Source organism: Salmo salar, chromosome ssa24, assembly GCF_905237065.1.
Source record: "Salmo salar chromosome ssa24, Ssal_v3.1, whole genome shotgun sequence".
In the NCBI taxonomy this organism is placed as follows: domain Eukaryota; kingdom Metazoa; phylum Chordata; class Actinopteri; order Salmoniformes; family Salmonidae; genus Salmo; species Salmo salar.
In genome coordinates this window covers 41,016,870-41,036,323 of record NC_059465.1, presented here as the reverse complement: position 1 = coordinate 41,036,323, position 19,454 = coordinate 41,016,870, and the positions used below count along the sequence as shown (strand labels likewise).

The 19,454-nt window shown below is 45.5% G+C and overlaps 1 protein-coding gene across 1 annotated transcript in view; it reads left to right on the top strand.

Moving 5' to 3' along the window:
• Nucleotides 1-19,454, top strand: part of LOC106585885 (protein unc-13 homolog B) — an 83,440-nt gene that overhangs the window by 60,910 nt on the left and 3,076 nt on the right. Inside the window, exons 19-24 of the mRNA XM_045706824.1 lie at nt 14,045-14,133; nt 14,552-14,689; nt 15,011-15,134; nt 17,959-18,003; nt 18,518-18,589; nt 19,066-19,213. Of these exons, the coding sequence (XP_045562780.1) occupies nt 14,045-14,133; nt 14,552-14,689; nt 15,011-15,134; nt 17,959-18,003; nt 18,518-18,589; nt 19,066-19,213 (616 nt within the window). The remainder of the gene's footprint in view (nt 1-14,044; nt 14,134-14,551; nt 14,690-15,010; nt 15,135-17,958; nt 18,004-18,517; nt 18,590-19,065; nt 19,214-19,454) is intronic.

The window sequence follows — 19,454 nt, the reverse complement described above, 5'->3', positions numbered from 1 at the left end:
TCTAGGTCAATACAGCCCTCCCTCTTCATCCTCTAGGTCAATACAGCCCTCCCTCTTCATCCTCTAGGTCAATACAGCCCTCCCTCTTCATCCTCTAGGACAATACAGCCCTCCCTCTTCATCCTCTAGGTCAATACAGCCCTCCCTCTTCATCCTCTAGGACAATACAGCCCTCCCTCTTCATCCTCTAGGACAATACAGCCCTCCCTCTTCATCCTCTAGGTCAATACAGCCCTCCCTCTTCATCCTCTAGGTCAATACAGCCCTCCCTCTTCATCCTCTAGGTCAATACAGCCCTCCCTCTTCATCATCTAGGACAATACAGCCCTCCCTCTTCATCCTCTAGGTCAATACAGCCCTCCCTCTTCATCCTCTAGGTCAATACAGCCCTCCCTCTTCATCATCTAGGTCAATACAGCCCTCCCTCTTCATCCTCTAGGACAATACAGCCCTCCCTCCCTCTTCATCCTCTAGGACAATACAGCCCTCCCTCCCTCTTCATCCTCTAGGACAATACAGCCCTCCCTCCCTCTTCATCCTCTAGGTCAATACAGCCCTCCCTCTTCATTATCTAGGTCAATACAGCCCTCCCTTCATCCTCTAGGACAATACAGCCCTCCCTCTTCATCCTCTAGGCCAATACAGCCCTCCCTCTTCATCCTCTAGGTCAATACAGCCCTCCCTCTTCATCCTCTAGGTCAATACAGCCCTCCCTCTTCATCCTCTAGGACAATACAGCCCTCCCTCTTCATCCTCTAGGTCAATACAGCCCTCCCTCTTCATCCTCTAGGACAATACAGCCCTCCCTCTTCATCCTCTAGGTCAATACAGCCCTCCCTCTTCATCCTCTAGGTCAATACAGCCCTCCCTCTTCATCCTCTAGGTCAATACAGCCCTCCCTCTTCATCCTCTAGGTCAATACAGCCCTCCCTCTTCATCCTCTAGGACAATACAGCCCTCCCTCTTCATCATCTAGGTCAATACAGCCCTCCCTCTTCATCATCTAGGTCAATACAGCCCTCCCTCTTCATCCTCTAGGACAATACAGCCCTCCCTCTTCATCCTCTAGGTCAATACAGCCCTCCCTCTTCATCATCTAGGTCAATACAGCCCTCCCTCTTCATCCTCTAGGTCAATACAGCCCTCCCTCTTCATCCTCTAGGTCAATACAGCCCTCCCTCTTCATCCTCTAGGTCAATACAGCCCTCCCTCTTCATCCTCTAGGTCAATACAGCCCTCCCTCTTCATCCTCTAGGACAATACAGCCCTCCCTCTTCATCCTCTAGGACAATACAGCCCTCCCTCCCTCTTCATACAGACAATACTGAGAACTAGAGCAACCGTAGACGCACGGTAAAGACTCAGGCCTATACGGCACACATCAGTGTATACAGCACATGACAAATGAGAGGGAAACGTATTTTCAGTTCCATATGCACAGCCCTTACATACATCTTACCCTAGGGAGCGAGGAAGTGAATGAGTGTGCTCGACTAAATACAGAAATGCGTCCCAAATCGCACCCTATTCTCTAAATAGTGCACTACTTTTGACCAGGGCCCTATGAGCCTATGCACTACCTAGGGAATAGGGTCCCATTTAGGAGGTTTCCAGGAAGATTATCATTAGCGCGAGTGCCATAGGCTACTGCTGTTCAATAACTGCTGAGTGATTGCCCAGTGACTCAGCAATTTCCCATTCAGGAAACGGTTCAGTTCTGGCTCGCTGAATTGTTCTCATTTGAGCCGTGACAGAGAGAGAGACGTTATTTAATCCCTAAATCAGCCTGAGTCACAGGGATCTGTTAATAAGATTGAGAATCCCTCCGATTGGTGGGTTTATTAAAACCTACCTAGGGCTGTTACGGTGACAGGGCTATTACCGCCACAGCCCTAACCTCACCTATGTTACATATTGATCCTTACCTGGTATCTGAGTCTGTTAGATATTGATCCTTACCTGGTATCTGAGTCTGTTACATATTGATCCTTACCTGGTATATGAGTGTTACATATTGATCCTTACCTGGTATCTGAGTCTGTTAGATATTGATCCTTACCTGGTATATGAGTCTGTTACATATTGATCCTTACCTGGTATATGAGTGTTACATATTGATCCTTACCTGGTATATGAGTCTGTTACATATTGATCCTTACCTGGTATATGAGTGTTACATATTGATCCTTACCTGGTATATGAGTGTTACATATTGATCCTTACCTGGTATATGAGTGTTACATATTGATCCTTACCTGGTATATGAGTGTTACATATTGATCCTTACCTGGTATCTGAGTCTGTTACATATTGATCCTTACCTGGTATATGAGTCTGTTACATATTGATCCTTACCTGGTATATGAGTGTTACATATTGATCCTTACCTGGTATCTGAGTCTGTTACATATTGATCCTTACCTGGTATATGAGTCTGTTACATATTGATCCTTACCTGGTATATGAGTGTTACATATTGATCCTTACCTGGTATATGAGTCTGTTACATATTGATCCTTACCTGGTATATGAGTCTGTTAGATATTGATCATCATAGTTTAATGTAATTTGTCTTATTTATGTCCTTTCCTTTGTTTCCTTTCCATTCTACACCCCCCCCCAATACAATACAGTAAATGACCCCCCCCAGTACAATACAGCATTCTACACCCCCCCAATACAATACAGTAACCTACCCCCCAGTACAATACAGCATTCTACACCCCCCCCAATACAATGCAGTAATCTACCCCCCAGTACAATACAGTAATCTACCCCCCAGTACAATACAGTAATCGACCCCCCCCCAGTACAATACAGCAATCTACCACCCAGTACAATGCAGTATTCTACACCCCCCCCAGTACAATACAGCATTCTACACCCCCCAATACAATGCAGTATTCTACACCCCCAATACAATACAGTTTTCTACATGCCCTCAATACAATGCAGTATTCTACACCCCCGAATACAATACAGTATTCTACTTCACCCCCAATACAATACAGTATTCTGCACCGCCCAATACAATACAGCATTCCACCCCCCCATACAATACAGTATTCTACACCCCCCAATACAATACAGTATTCTACACCCCTGTCACGTCCTGGCCAGTATAAGGGTTAATTGGTATAGTTAGTTTGGTCAGGACATGGCAGAAGGTATTTGTTTTATGTGGTTCGGGGTGGTGTTTTGGTAAAAGGGCGTTTGATTTAGTATTTCCGGGTTTTTGGTTTATGGTCTATGTTTATGTATTTCTATGTGGAGTCTAGTGAGTGTGTTTCTATGGTTGATTAATTGGGGTTGGGACTCTCAATTGAAGGCAGGTGTTTTCTCTTTGCCTTTGATTGAGAGTCCCATATATTTGGGTGTGTTTGTCATTTGTGGGAGATTGTTTCTTGTCTAGCGTATGTGAGCCTGAGAAGACTGTCTATATCGTGAGTTCGTTTTGTTATTTTGTATGTTCATTTTGAGTCTAATAAATGTTCAAGATGAGCCAACACAACTCTGCTGCATATTGGTCCTCCTTTTCCGATGATGATTTCGCCATATCGTCTGACGACGACGAAATCCCTGACAACCCCCCAATACAATACAGTATTCTACCCCACCCAATACAATACAGCATTCTACACCCCCCATACAATACAGTAGTCTACCGCCCAATAAAATAATATATTTGCCCCCCAATACAATACAGTATTCTACACCCCCCATACCATACAATCATCTATTTCCCGCCCAATATAATACAGTATTCAACCTACAATACAATATTCTACACCCCCCAATACAATACAGAATTCTACACCCCCCCATACCATACAGTCATCTATTTCCCGCCCAATACTATACAGTATTCTACCCTACAATACAATATTCTACACCCCCAATACAATACAGTATTCTACCCCCATACAATAATCTATTCCCATCCCAATACAATACATTAGTCTCTACCTCCCAATACAATACCGTTTTCTACATACCCCTCCCCACAAAACAATACATTATTCTCCACCCCCTCAATACAATAATCTATTCCCCCCAATGCAATACAGTATTCTGCACCCCCTACTACAATACACAATTCTACACCAATCCACCCAAAACAATACATTATTCTCCACCCCCCAATACAATACAGTTTTCTACACCCCCCCCCCAATATGATGAATTATTCTACACCCCTCCCCCAATACAATATTCTACACCCCTCCCCCAATACAATACAGTATTCTACACCCCCCAATTCAATAATAATTTCCCCCCCAGTACAATACAATATTCTACACCCCCAATACAATACAGTATTCTACACTCCCCAATACAATACAGTATTCTACACCTCCCCAATACAATACAGTGTTCTACACCCCCCAATACAATACAGTATTCTACACCCCTCCCTCCAAAACAATACAGTATTCTTCCCCCCAATACAATACAGTAATATATCCGCCCCATACAATACGGTATTCTACACTCCCCAATACAATACGGTATTCTACACTCCCCAATACAATATTCTACACCCCCCCTCATAAAATACAGTATTCCATACCCCCCAATACAATATTCTACATCCCCCCTCATAAAATACAGTATTTCATTCCCGCCCAATACAATACAGTTTTCCATTCCCACCCAATACAGTATTCTACCCCCCCCCCCCCCCCCAATACAATACAGTATTCTACCCCCCAATACAATACAGTGTTCTACCCCCCAATACAATACAGTATTCTCCCCCAATACAATACTGTATCCTCCCCCAAAAAATACAATACAGTATTCTACCCCGCAATACAATACCATATTCTGCCTAGCAACTCAAACCATTAGAAACGAGAACACATTGTGCTTTATAGTGTAATGTAAATCACATAAAATATGATTGTGAACATGTGGTTTCTGCTAACCTCAGCCCACTCAACTGTCTTATCCCCCTCGTCTTTTCTGTTTTCTATTTCATTTTCTGTCCCTCTGGATAGATTGACCCCACAGTGGGCATGAAGAAGGTAAGCTATGGTAGAGACCAGTGGTGTAAAGTACATAAGTAGTACTTTCAAGTATTTTTACTTAAGTCGTTTTTTTGGGTATCTGTACTTTAATTTACTATTCATATTTGAACAACTTTTACTTTTACTTCACTACATTCCTAAAGAAAATAATGTACTTTTTACTCCATACATTTCCCTGACATCCAAAAGCACTCGTTACATTTTGTCAGGAAAATTGTCCAATTCACACACTTATCAAGAGAACATCCCTGGTCATCCCTACTGCCTCTGATCTGGTTTACTCACTAAAGACGTGCTTCGTTTGTAAATGATGTCTGAGTGTTGGAGTGTGCCCCTGGCTATCCGTGACTTAAAAAAGAAAGAAAATGGTGCCGTCTGGTTTGCTTAACATAAAGAATTTAAAATGATTTATAACTTCACTTTTACTTTTGATGCTTAAGTATATTTTAGCAATTACATTTTACTTTTGTAATAAATTAACACAATCTTAAAACCAAATACTTTTAGACTTTTACTCAAGTAGTATTTTAGTGGGTGACTCTCACTTTTACTTGAGTCATATTCTATTAAGGTATCTTTACTTTTACTCAAGTATGACAATTGGGTATTTTTTCCACCACTGGTAGAGACCAGGGCAGACAGGTTGAGACGGTCCAGTCTCTGTCTAACAGCTTTAGTAGTGCAGAAACACACATGAGTGTGTGTATTAGAGTTTTGTGTTGCAGTTGAAAAGTGCTCTCCTTCAGTGTTTTCCCAAAGGGGGTGTGTGTGTGTGTGTGTGTGTGTGTGTGTGTGTGTGTGTGTGTGTGTGTGTGTGTGTGTGTGTGCGTGCGTGCTTAAACCTCTACCCAGACTTGTGGATTTTAGCAATTCACGTTAAAATAATCTCTTTTTGCTGTGATATCTTTAACAATAAAGTACTGTACCTATAGTTTTCTTAGCACCTTGGGTGTGAACCACAAGCCGATTCTATTAAACCTGTGTGTGTGTGCGTGCGTGCTTAAACCTCTACCCAGACTTGTGGATTTTAGCAATTCACGTTAAAATAATCTCTTTTTGCAGTGATATCTTTAACAATAAAGTACTGTACCTATAGTTTTCTTAGCACCTTGGGTGTGAACCACAAGCCGATTCTATTAAACCTTTTGGATTAGAATGTTTTGTGTGCCTTTCCTATTACAGTGATTCTAACTGCTGCTATGACTACCACAGAGAGAAAACCTTGAATGTCTAGAGTAGACGTGGCTAGTTAAGAACCCTTGTCTTACAGTACTCTATAATAACAGGTCGCCCACTGGTATGTGCTGTGTACTACTCTACATTCTGTTAGGAGCAGGGTCTTTCCACCCTCTATTAAGACAGATCAGAAATGACAAGAGGTAAAGAGGGGAGAATGTCTGAAGGGTCGACTCTGGGATTGAACCCTGGTCTCCAGCGGTGAGTCACATAATGTCTCGAGAGCAGCCCTTTCCCTTTCCCCCGGGGGGGGGGCAGGGTCCATTCCAAACCGGGTCAATTGGAGGGCTGGACCAGTGAATGGATGAGGTTTGAGGTCAATTCAAATTTAAGGCAGTCGATTCTGGAAGTACACTGAAAATACAATTCAATAATAGAAAAAAAAGGCATTTATTTTCAATGACTTCTTGATAAACTGAAAACGGAGAAGCTATTTATTTAAAAAGTGACTGCCTTCAATTGGAATTGAGCCCAACCCTAGAATGAATGAGAAGTCAGGAGTTGTTGTTATCAGTAGGCTGGTGGATGTTTTCCAGCCTGCGGAGCTCAATCAGTGTGCTTTACCATGTAACATTAGAGTAAAGTGGAGAGCTGTGGTCCCTTGATGAACGACTACACTCAGGACCAAGACTAATACAGAACATATGGGGCATCCTTCTGTAAGAAGGAAATAAACAGCTGAAGTGTGCATTGTGTAGAGGGGTATCATTTAGAGCTGTGTTGAGTCATCTAAGTGGGAAGGATATTTTTGTTGAATTGTGTCACTGATAGAATAGGTCACTACTAATGAAAGTCATTTACAATGGCAGGTAAGTGGAACGTTTACATATTGAGTCACTGCACAGGTATAAGATGTGAGTCGAGCCCTAACTACACAGGGAATGCATGACTAACCTGCCATTATGTCTGTCTCTCTCTCTCTCTCTCTCTGTCTCTCTGTCGGTCTCTCTCTTTCTCTCATACTCTCTCCCTCTTTATCTCTCCCCCTCTCTGTTTCTCTCTCTCTCTCTCTCTCTCTCTCTCTCTCTCTCTGTATCTCTGTCTCTCTCTCGCGGTCTCTCTCTCTGTCTCTCTGTATCTCTGTCTGTCTCTTTCTCTCTCTCTCATACTCTCTCCCTCTTTATCTCTCCCCCTCTCTGTCTCTCTCTCTCTCTCTCTCTCTCTCTCTCTCGGTCTCTCTCTCTGTCTCTCTGTATCTCTGTCTCTCTCTCTCTCTGTCTGTCTCTCTCTGTCTCTCTCTCTCTCTCTCTCTCTGTCTCTCTCTCTCTGTCTCTCTGTATCTCTGTCTGTCTGTCTTTCAATTCAATTCAATTCGCTTTATTGGCATGACGTAACAATGTACATATTGCCAAAGCTTATTTTGTATATTTACAATATAAAAATAGATACAAATGAGAATCAAAATGGTCAACGGGACAACAGTAACAACAATAACCAAGGGTCAAAATAACCATACATTCAACAATAACAATAGCCATACAGTAGAGTACATGTGCAGGTTGATTGGTCTGTCAGACACTGTCCCTCAACTTATGGCAGGCAGCAATGTAGTGCGCTGCCAACCCACAGCTCTCTGCGTCCTCCCCCAACAGGACGGGTAGCCTATCCTCAACAGAGAGGTCTTTAAAACCTTGAATAAGGGTTTCAAATTTGGGAAAATGACACTCTCTAAATGTCTCAGGTTCTGCTGTTGTGCAGTGGTTGCACAGCCTTTCCTCTACAGGGAGCCAGGTTTTCCTGTGTCTACCCTTCTCAATGGCAAGGCTGTGCTCACTGAGCCTGTACTTTGTCAAGGTTTTTCTAAGGTTTTGATCAGTAACCATGGTCAAATATTTAGCCATAGTGTTTGTGCTTGTGTTTCCCAATAAGCAATGTAGTTTTGTTTTGACTGTGTTGTAATTTGGTTTATTCTGATTGATTGGATGTTCTGGTCCTGAGGCTTCAGTGTGTTAGTAGAACAGGTTTGTGAACTCAGCCCCAGGACCAGCTGGAATAGGGGACTCTTTTCTTTGCTCAGCTCTTGGCATTGCAGGGCTTGGTAATGATATGAGAGGGGGTCACTGTATTTTAGATGTTTCCAAAACTTAATTGCTCTTTTTTTAGTTTTTATTATTAGTGGATATTGGCCTAATTCTGCCCTGCATGCATTGTTTGTAGTTTTCCTCTGGACATGTAGGAGAATCTTACAGAACTCTGCATGTAGGGTTTCAATGGGGTGTTTGTCCCATTTGATGAAATCTTGTTTTGCAAGTGGACCCCACACCTCGCTGCCATAAAGTGCAATTGGTTCAATGACATATTCAATTCGTTTTAGCCAAATTTTAATAGATATTTCAATTTGAATTTGCTTTTTAATGGCGTAGAATGCCCTGCGTGCTTTCTCTCTCAGTTCATTCACTGCCTCATTAAGGTGTCCTGTTGAGCTTATTTTTAAACCTAAGTAATTGTAGTGTGTACAGTACTCTATATATTTTGTACCAATTGAGAACTTTGGTCTAATTCCCTGAGATCTGGATCTTCTCTAGAAAATCATTATTTTAGTCTTTTTGGGGTTTACTGCCAGGGCCCAGGTCTGGCAGTACTGCTCTAGCAGGTCCAGGCTCTGCTGTAGGCCATGTGCTGTGGGTGGCAGCAGGCATAGGTCATCTGCGAAGAGTAGGCATTTAACTTCTGAATTGTGGAGACTAACACCAGGGGCTGAGGATTTTTCCAGAATAGTGGCCAATTCGTTAATGTAAATATTGAAGAGTGCAGGGCTCAGATTGCAACCCTGACGAAGGCCCCGCCCCTGGTTAAAGAATTCTGTTATTTTCTAACAATTTTAATGCTGCACGTATTGCCAGTATACATTGATTTAATTATGTCATATGTTTTACCCCCTACACCACTTTAAATAACTTTGTAGAACAGTCCTGTATGCCAAATAGAATCAAATGCTTTTTGGAAGTCGATAAAGCAAGCGTATATTTTGGTATTATTTTGGTGGACATGTTTATCTATCAGGGTGTGTAAGGTGTAAATATGATCAGTTGTGCGATGTTTTGGTATAAATCCAATTTGGCTTTTACTCAAGACATTGTGCTTATTAAGGAAGTTTAGAACTCTTACATTGATGATACTACAGAAAACCTTCCCCAGGTTACTGTTCACACAAATGCCTCTGTAATTGTTAGGGTCAAATTTGTCTCCGTTCTTAAAGATTGGGGTTATGAGTCCTTGATTCCAGATGTCAGGGAAATAACCTACACTCAGGATCAAATTAAACTGAAATTTTGCACTAGTGATTTTGAGCATCTCATTTAGGATGCCATCAGGTCCGCATGCTTTTTTAAATTTGAGAGCCTGAAGTTTCTTATAGAGCTCCTGGTCAGTAATTGTGGAGTCCAATGGATTTTGATTGTCCTTTATAGCTTTTTCTAATCCATTCAACTTCTCATGAATTTGGCGTTGTTCTGCGTTTGTGTCAATTTGAACGGTGTTGTAGAGTGTTTTGAAATGGGTTGTCCATATGTCACCATTTTGTATCGCTAATTCCTCTTGTTTAGATTTTTTGAGTTTTTTCCAATTTTGCCAAAAGTTGTTTGTGTTTATGGACTCCTCAATTAGTGTCAGCTGCTTGCTGTTGTACTGTGCTTTTTTGGTTCTGAGTGTACGTTTAAAGTCTCAAAGTAATGAAGGCGTAATTCACCATTATTTGGGTCTCTGTGCTTTTGGTTGGATCGTGTTCTAAGTTTTTTCCTTATAATTTTACAATCTGCATCAAACCAGTTGTCATCTGTGATTTTTTTTATTTATTTTTTAATCAATTTCAATTGTGCTTCTTTTGCCGTTTGCCTGAATATATAGTTGATGTTTCGTACTGCTAGATTGATGCCTTCTTTACTGTGAGTGAATGTGGTATCCAGAAAGTTATCTAAGAGTGTTTGGATATTTTGGTTCCAGGTTGCTTTCTGGTAATCTTCTGTGCTGTTTTGGGCCCATCTGTATGAATTTCTGATGTTGTACAGCTTACTGGGCTGTGAATGTGTGGTTGTTTCCATGTCTGTTCTTTTGAGAAACAATGTAATTTGGCTGTGATCAGACAGAGGTGTTAGTGGCTTGACAGTGAATGAGCTGAGAGAGAAAGGGTCCATGTCTGTGATCATATAGTCTACTGTACTGTGGCCAAGAGGTGAGAAGTAGGTGAATCTCCCCAAAGAGTCCCCCCGTAACCTACCATTGACAAAGTACAGACCCAGGCTTCTACAGAGCTGCAAAAGATCCCTTCCGTTTTTGTTGACGGTGCTGTCACTGTTGTCTCTATGGGGGAGATTAAGACTGTTAGAAACAGTATGGCCTGTAATAAAGCTGTCCCCTCGTGTGCTCGTTAGATCAGGTAGTGTTTCTGTGCGCGCATTTGTGTCCCCACAGAGGAGCACATTTCCCTGAGCCTGGAAATGGCACGTCTCTTCCTCAAGGCTGGGGAAGATCTCCTCTGAGTAATATGGGGATTCTGAGGGGGGGATATATATTGCGCAAAGGAACACATATTTTTCTGTCAGTACAAGTTCTTTTTTTAGTTTTAACCAAATGTGATATTTGCCAATTTTGAGGGGATCAATTAGATTTTGTAGTTCGGATTTGTACCAAATGATCAATCCTCCAGAGTCTCTGCCTCTATTGACAGAGCTGTGTTTCTGTGATGGCACAATGACCTCTCTGTAGCCTGTGGGACAGTGAGTGACAACGTCAGCCTTACACCATGTCTCCTGCAGAATGATGATGTCAACATCTTTAAGATTTTTGTTGGACTCCAGTGTTAAACTCTTCAGACCAAAGGTTGATGAGTTTAGGCCCTGAATGTTCCACATGCTAACTGATAGGTTGATGAGTTTAGACCCTGAATGTTCCACATGCTAACTGATAGGTTGACGAGTTTAGGCCCTGAATGTTCCACATGCTAACTGATAGGGATTTCATGTTGCAAAAAGAAAGAATAGCAGTCAGAAATACAGTAACTACTAACTAATAAGTTGTTAAGAGTGAGATAAACAGGATATCAGCTAACATTTATTCTGTTATATTTATATATATATAAATATTCCTATTCATTGAACAAGTAAATTCTAGTACAATAGGTGTGTGTGTGTGTGTGGTGTGTGTGTGTGTATGCGTCCGTGTGTGTTTAGTGCAGTTTAGTGCAGATGTATTGGAGGAGCTGTTTAATCTCACTTAATCCTACAGGGTTCTCCTGTCCTCTGATGACCTCTGCATAGCTGCGCTGGTCCTGCTGTTGGGCCCTGTGGAGTGGAGGGGGGCCAGTTCTGGGCCTTGGGGCTTCCTCTCTGGTCTGGTAGAGATGGTGGTCTGGTGCGGGATAGTAGGCTGGGCCCGGTCCAGTCTGGCTAAGCCGATGGAAGTGGTGATGCTCTGGGGGTGGGTGGGGCCTGTGGGGTGCACTGGGTCTGGTGTGGCGTTGAAGGGGCCTGGGGCTCCTTAGTGGTATGGTAGGGGTCTCTGGGTGCTCCTCTGTCCAGTGCGGCATGGGGTGTTTGTCTACCAAGTGCCACGTCCTTTAGAGACTTGGCAAACATCCCTACTGTCTGCTTCCTCAGGTGGGAGTGGTCGTGCAGATGCTCTGGGGTGATTGTTGGGTGGTGAGCAACGTGTACGTTCGGGAGTAGGCCACACCCTCTGGTGATGTCAGCGTTGACTTTCTGAATGGTACGGGGATGAAAGTCTTTGCGGGGCAGCAGAGTGGAGATGGTGATGTGGGAGTTGGGGAACCACTCAGAGGCCCTCTCTGCTACTCTGTTGACCAGGCTGCCTACTCTCTCCTGCTCCTCTCGCAGGTTGTTGGTGCCGGTGTGAATAATGATGTGGCCTGGTGTGCCAAAGTCAGGCTGGGACAGGATATGGAGTGCATCCTGTGTTTTTGGGCACCATATTTTGCACACCTTGTGTTGGGGGAAGAGTTTATATTCTTGGATGAATTTCCCATTTGAGTCAATGAGGATGGCCACCTCAGTGGGTTTTACCAGATTAGTGCGTTTACAGTCTGGGGCTGGAGTACACAGGGCCTGTGTACATGGAGGGGTGTGTGGGGGTGTGTCAGGGGGGGGGGCAGAGAGCTTCTCTCTGTAGTAGGTGTCTCTATGTGGGCCTCTTTGTTGACTGGGGGTGTGGGTAAAGTGTTGTCGGTATGGGGGGGGATTGTGGGTAAAGGTGGGTCAGGTGGGTGTCTCTACAGTCTGTTCTCTGTGCTGTAGCACCCTCTTGATGACAGACAACTCCTTTGCCATCTCCTCCTTTACCTGCACTAGCTCTTTCCTCATGGTGGCCTTTACCTCCTCAAGCGCTGTGGTAAGGCTCTCTCTCAGCTCCTGGACACAGTTCTTCAGCTGGGTCCTGCACTGGTTGATCTGGTCCTGTAGAAGCTCTGTGTCTGGGCTGGTGGTGGTGTAGCTGGGGGGCTGCTCCTTCAGCTCAGTAACCCATACTTCTAACAGAGCCAGCCTGTCTCTCAGCAGGCTGATGGTAGTGTGGTCTTGGCTCTGGTGGTTGTAGGCAGGCAGGGGGGAGGATAGCCCTGCTGTTGGGGTGCCTGAGGTGAGGGGAGAGGTCGGGGTGCTGTCCTTGTCTTTTTTGCTTTCCGCTATCTTCGTTAGGGTGGGGGAAGTCCTGCACAACAGAGCTGAGTGCAGCCTCACTGCCCTGGACCATGATAGTGCCGTTCTGATACATGTTTACCGTCAGAAACCTGTTTTCCTGGTCCTTATCGCTGTCCTCAAAAATGTGGATTTGCCTTCACTTGCAGATGCCTTTCTTTGTGATATAGCTGAAATGCCTGGTTACAGCTGTATGCCAGGCAGTAGTGTGGTCTGTGTAAAATAACAGGTTTGTAACAGTCCCGTTTTGTGAGCAGTCGGCAAACAAAGTCTCTGGGTTCTCCCTCAGAATTCTGTGTTTAAAGTTGATTCTTCCCTTCTCTGATTTGATTTCTGCTGGGTATTCAAAAAACAACGGCGAAAATCTCTGTCTCTGCCGTTGCTGTCGCTGCTAGCGCTGCCTCAGTGGCCATGTTGCTATGGTTACCACCAGTAAACGGTTAGAGCTAGACGGTAAGCTAGCTGACAGATTTGAATTTGGCTAGCTACCACGATGAAGATTGACAGAGAGTGAGTTAAAAGACCAATCTTTTCCTCCTGTGTTGATCTTCAGTTGTACAATTTGATTACCTATACATTTTTTGCTAATTTAGTCGTGTCAATCTCGCTCTTAACAACCAAAAAGTTATAACAAGTCAGGAGCTGTTCTTCTGCATGACTTCTCTCTCTCTCTCATACTCTCTCCCTCTTTATCTCTCCCCCCTCTGTCTGTCTGTCTGTCTGTCTGTCTGTCTGTCTGTCTGTCTGTCTGTCTGTCTGTCTGTCTGTCTGTCTGTCTGTCTGTCTGTCTGTCTGTCTGTCTGTCTGTCTGTCTGTCTGTCTGTCTGTGTCTCTCTCTCTCTGTGTCTCTCTCTCTCTGTGTCTCTCTCTCTCTGTGTCTCTCTCTCTCTGTGTCTCTCTCTCTCTGTGTCTGTCTCTCTCTCTGTGTCTCTGTGTCTGTCTCTGTTTGTCTCTCTCGCTCTCTGTGTCTCTCTCTGTCTCTCTCTGTCTCTCTCTCTCGTTCTCTGTGTCTCTTGCTCTCTGTTTGTCTCTCTCTCTCTCTCTGTGTGTCTCTCTCTCCCTCTGTCTCTCCTCTCTCTTTCTACCATCTCTTTTTCTCTTTCTCTCCTCTCTATGTCGCTCTCTCTCAAGCTGGACTCCGAGGCAGCGGACATCTTGAATGACCTGCAGGTCAAACTGACCACTGTCCTGGACAACCTGAGCTCCATGTTTGGCAAGAGGTGAGCAAATCAGAAACACCCACAACCCCCCTCTGCGCTCTCATCCACCCTGTCCAATCAATCGTGTCCCATCCACACAGGTACCTCAGGGTCAGTAGTAGATCCTATTCTAAATGGACCTCTAGAACCTACTCCACAGGCCCTTGTGGAGATCTGAGAGAATCTGACAGATCTCTTTGGTAATAGATCCACATTGCCCTCTGATAAGTTAGGTGGAAGTTTCACCATGTTGCTTATAGTGTACCTTTCAAATCCCCTGAGTCAGTAGTTCTGTGTCTGACAGACTGTCACCTGTAACCTTCTGTTGTAGCTTCCAGGTCCGTCTTACTGGCTGCATGCGTATAGATGGCTGTAGCAGTGTATCTGTAGTAGCGTTGTGGTATTGTAGTTCTGTATCTGACTGCGTCCTTCTCTATAGCTTCCAGGCACGTCTGACTGTCTGCATGCATCAGATGGCTGAGATCCTGTACCAGATCACAGGTCATCCTAACCGCCAGACGGCCGAGGCCGACGCTGACAACATGCTGCGGCCTCTCATGGACTTCCTGGATGGAAAGTGAGTGAGGCTAACACATGGTCGGACGCCATTTTGGTGCAGAGATGGGCTTGTACTGTACATTCATACAGTTGCCATATGGGCAGCAAAAAAAGATGCAGTTTCCTAGGCAATGCTATTTTGGATGGTAGACTTGTGTGTGAGAGTTTCACACTGAGACCATGTTGGATCAAGTAGTATCTTGTGACAGAGCAAGCTTGCACACAAGGGAGTTGGTTCTGGTCTCTGATATTGTGTAAAACATGCTACTGTCTGTAACTGGGGAAAGAGGTTAGAGTGGGGCTCAGTGTTTCTGTGTCTCTCTTTTCCCTATAACCCCAGTCTGAGTCTGTTTGCTGACACCTGTGAGAAGACGGTTCTGAAGAGAGTACTGAAGGATCTGTGGAAGATCGTCCTCAGCAGCTTGGAGAAGACCATCATCTTACCTCAGAGCAACAATGGTTTCGTAAGTCTATCTGCCCTCCTCACAAATCTGTGTATACCAACAGTCTACCTGCATGACCCTCTAGACCTCCTGTCTTCCATCAGACAGTCTACCAGCACCCTGTAGACCTCCTGTCTTCCATCAGACAGTCTACCAGCACCACCCTGTAGACCTCCTGTCTTCCATCAGACAGTCTACCACCACCCTGTAGACCTCCTGTCTTCAATCAGACAGTCTACCACCACCCTGTAGACCTCCTGTCTTCCATCAGACAGTCTACCACCACCCTGTAGACCTCCTGTCTTCCATCAGACAGTCTACCACCACCCTGTAGACCTCCTGTCTTCCATCAGACAGTCTACCACCACCACCCTGTAGAGCTCCTGTCTTCCATCAGACAGTTTACCAGCATCACCACCCTCTAGACCTGTCTTCCATCAGACAGTCTACCAGCACCATCCTCTAGACCTCCTGTCTCCATCAGACAGTCTACCAGCACCAGCCTCTAGACCTCCTGTCTCCATCAGACAGTCTACCAGCACCAGCCTCTAGACCTCCTGTCTTCCATCAGACAGTCTATCAGCACCATCCTCTAGACCTCCTGTCTTCCATCAGACAGTCTACCAGCACCACCCTCTAGACCTCCTGTCTCCATCATCAGACAGTCTACCAGCACCACCCTCTAGACCTCCTGTCTTCCATCAGACAGTCTACCAGCACCACCCTCTAGACCTCCTGTCTCCATCATCAGACAGTCTATCAGCACCATCCTCTAGACCTCCTGTCTTCCATCAGACAGTCTACCAGCACCACCCTCTAGAACTCCTGTCTTCCATCAGACAGTCTACCACCACCACCCTCTAGACCTCCTGTCTTCCATCAGACAGTCTATCAGCACCATCCTCTAGACCTCCTGTCTTCCATCAGACAGTCTACCACCACCACCCTCTAGACCTCCTGTCTTCATCAGACAGTCTATCAGCACCATCCTCTAGACCTCCTGTCTTCCATCAGACAGTCTACCAGCACCACCCTGTAGACCTCCTGTCTTCCATCAGACAGTCTACCAGCACCACCCTGTAGACCTCCTGTCTTCCATCAGACAGTCTACCAGCACCATCAACCTGTAGACCTCCTGTCTTCCATCAGACAGTCTACCACCACCCTCTAGACCTCCTGTCTTCCATCAGACAGTCTACCACCATCCTCTAGACCTCCTGTCTTCCATCAGACAGTCTACCAGCAGCACCCTGTAGACCTCCTGTCTTCCATCAGACTGTCTACCAGCACCACCCTCTAGACCTCCTGTCTTCCATCAGACAGTCTACCAGCACCACCTTGTAGACCGCCTGTCTTCCATCAGACAGTCTACCACCACCCTCTAGACCTCCTGTCTTCCATCAGACAGTCTATCAGCACCCTGTAGACCTCCTGTCTTCCATCAGACAGTCTACCACCACCCTGTAGACCTCCTGTCTTCCATCAGACAGTCTACCAGCACCACCCTCTAGACCTCCTGTCTTCCATCAGACAGTCTACCACCACCCTGTAGACCTCCTGTCTTCCACCAGACAGTCTACCACCACCCTCTAGACCTCCTGTCTTCCATCAGACAGTCTACCAGCACCCTCTAGACCTCCTGTCTTCCATCAGACAGTCTACCAGCACCACCTTGTAGACCGCCTGTCTTCCATCAGACAGTCTACCACTACCATCCAGACCTCCTGTCTTCCATCAGACAGTCTACCAGCACCACCCTGTAGACCTCCTGTCTTCCATCAGACAGTCTACCACCACCCTGTAGACCTCCTGTCTTCCATCAGACAGTCTACCAGCACCACCCTGTAGACCTCCTGTCTCCCATCAGACAGTCTACCAGCACCACCTTGTAGACCTCCTATCTTCCATCAGACAGTCTACCACCATCCTCTAGACCTCCTGTCTTCCATCAGACAGTCTACCACCACCATCCAGACCTCCTGTCTTCCATCAGACAGTCTACCAGCACCACCCTGTAGACCTCCTGTCTTCCATCAGACAGTCTACCAGCACCACCCTCTAGACCTCCTGTCTTCCATCAGACAGTCTACCACCACCACCCTGTAGACCTCCTGTCTTCCATCAGACAGTCTACCAGCACCACCCTCTAGACCTCCTGTCTTCAATCAGACAGTCTACCAGCACCACCCTGTAGACCTCCTGTCTTCCATCAGACAGTCTACCACCACCCTGTAGACCTCCTGTCTTCCATCAGACAGTCTACCAGCACCACCCTCTAGACCTCCTGTCTTCCATCAGACTGTCTACCAGCACCACCCTCTAGACCTCCTGTCTTCCATCAGACAGTGTACCAGCACCACCCTGTAGACCTCCTGTCTTCCATCAGACAGTCTACCAGCACCACCTTGTAGACCTCCTGTCTTCCATCAGACAGTCTACCAGCACCACCCTCTAGACCTCCTGTCTTCCATCAGACAGTCTACCAGCACCACCCTCTAGACCTCCTGTCTTCCATCAGACAGTCTACCAGCACCACCCTGTAGACCTCCTGTCTTCCATCAGACTGTCTACCAGCACCACCCTCTAGACCTCCTGTCTTCCATCAGACAGTCTATCAGCACCATCCTCTAGACCTCCTGTCTTCCATCAGACAGTCTACCACCACCATCCAGACCTCCTGTCTTCCACCAGACAGTCTATCACCACCCTGTAGACCCTCAATATGTTTTATTGGACATATAAAATAACCAGATGTCACTAAGTTTCCAGTGTTCTCCCTACCCCAGTCCCTCACCCTCCTCTGACCATTGAGCACAATGCCTGATGATGTTTCTTATGTCTCCAGGGAACTCAGATTCTGACTGCTGCCAAGGGGCTGTCCAACCTGAAGGTACAGACCACTTTATCTCCTTCCTCTATGGCTATACTGTAGATACACCTTCTGTTTACAACCAAGCGTCACGGTTGGATATCTCTGTTCACGGACCTTAACACACTTCCAGTGAGTGATGACCATGAAAACATAGCAGACAGGTAGCTATAGTTATGATCAACAGGGACATTATTCTTCTGACTTCGTCTAGATCTATTTTGGGATGTTTGACCTTGTCTCGTTGGCTTGCTAGCTTGGTAATCAACCCTCTGATGACATCGTCGATGTTGTCGACGATAACCAATCTGACTAAGTGTTTGTTAACTCGCGTGGAGCTCGATCTGAAGTTGTATGAGGTCATATTCAAGCTGATGTAAACAAGATCCTTTCAGGTGCGAAACTACACACACACACAAATGGTTCTACAAGTTGAGCTGCTCTCCTGTGCCAGGATATCCTTAGCTGTTTTTTTATTGAGTTATTGCACACAGTGGGCGTGGCTAATGCCTGTCTGTTACTCTGGTTGCCATAGGGAGGGGGCGAGGCCAAAAGCCTTACTCCCAAACAGTGTGTCATAATGGAGGCTGCGCTGGAAACTATTAAGGTAAAAACACACACACGTACGCACATCACACATACACACATACACACACATCACACATACACCCACATCACACATACGCACATCACACATATCCTCAAACAAGCTTACACAAACATACATTTGTGAAAATGCACTAACATGGTCTCTCTCTCTCTGTCTGTCTCTCTCTGTCTCTCTTGCGCTCTCTGTCTCTCTGTCTCTCTCTCTGTCTCTCTCTGTCTCGCTCTCTGTCTCTCTCTCTGTCTGTCTCTCTCTCTGTCTCTCTCTCTCTCTGTCTCTCTCTCTCTCTGTCTGTCTCTCTCTCTCTCTGTCTCTCTGTCTCTCTCTCTCTGTCTCTCTGTCTCTCTCTCTCTGTCTCTCTGTCTCTCTCTCTCTGTGTCTCTGTCCCTCTGTCTCTCTCTGTGTCTCTGTCTCTCTGTCTCTCTGTCTCTCTCTCTCTCTGTCTCTCTCTCTCTGTCTCTGTCTCTCTCTCTCAGCAATACTTCCATGCGGGCGGTAATGGTCTGAAGAAGACCTATGTGGAGAAGAGTCCTGAGCTGTCTAAGCTGAAATACACTCTGTCCCTCTATTCTCAGAGCACTGATGCACTGATTAAGACCTTCGTCACCACACAGCACACACAGGGTGAGACACTCTCACTCACCCACACAAACACACAGTTTGACTGATGACAACCTTCTGTATTGATGCACTTCCACTAACGTGCCAATAGAGGTCAGCAGAGTTTTCACTTTTCTTGTTTTCCTGTTTTTCGCTCTCTCTGATTATCTCTCTCTCTCTCCTAATATCTTTCCCTCTCCCTTTCCCTCTCTCTCTGTCCTAATATCTTTCCCTCTCTCTCTACTAATATCTTTCTCTCTCTCTC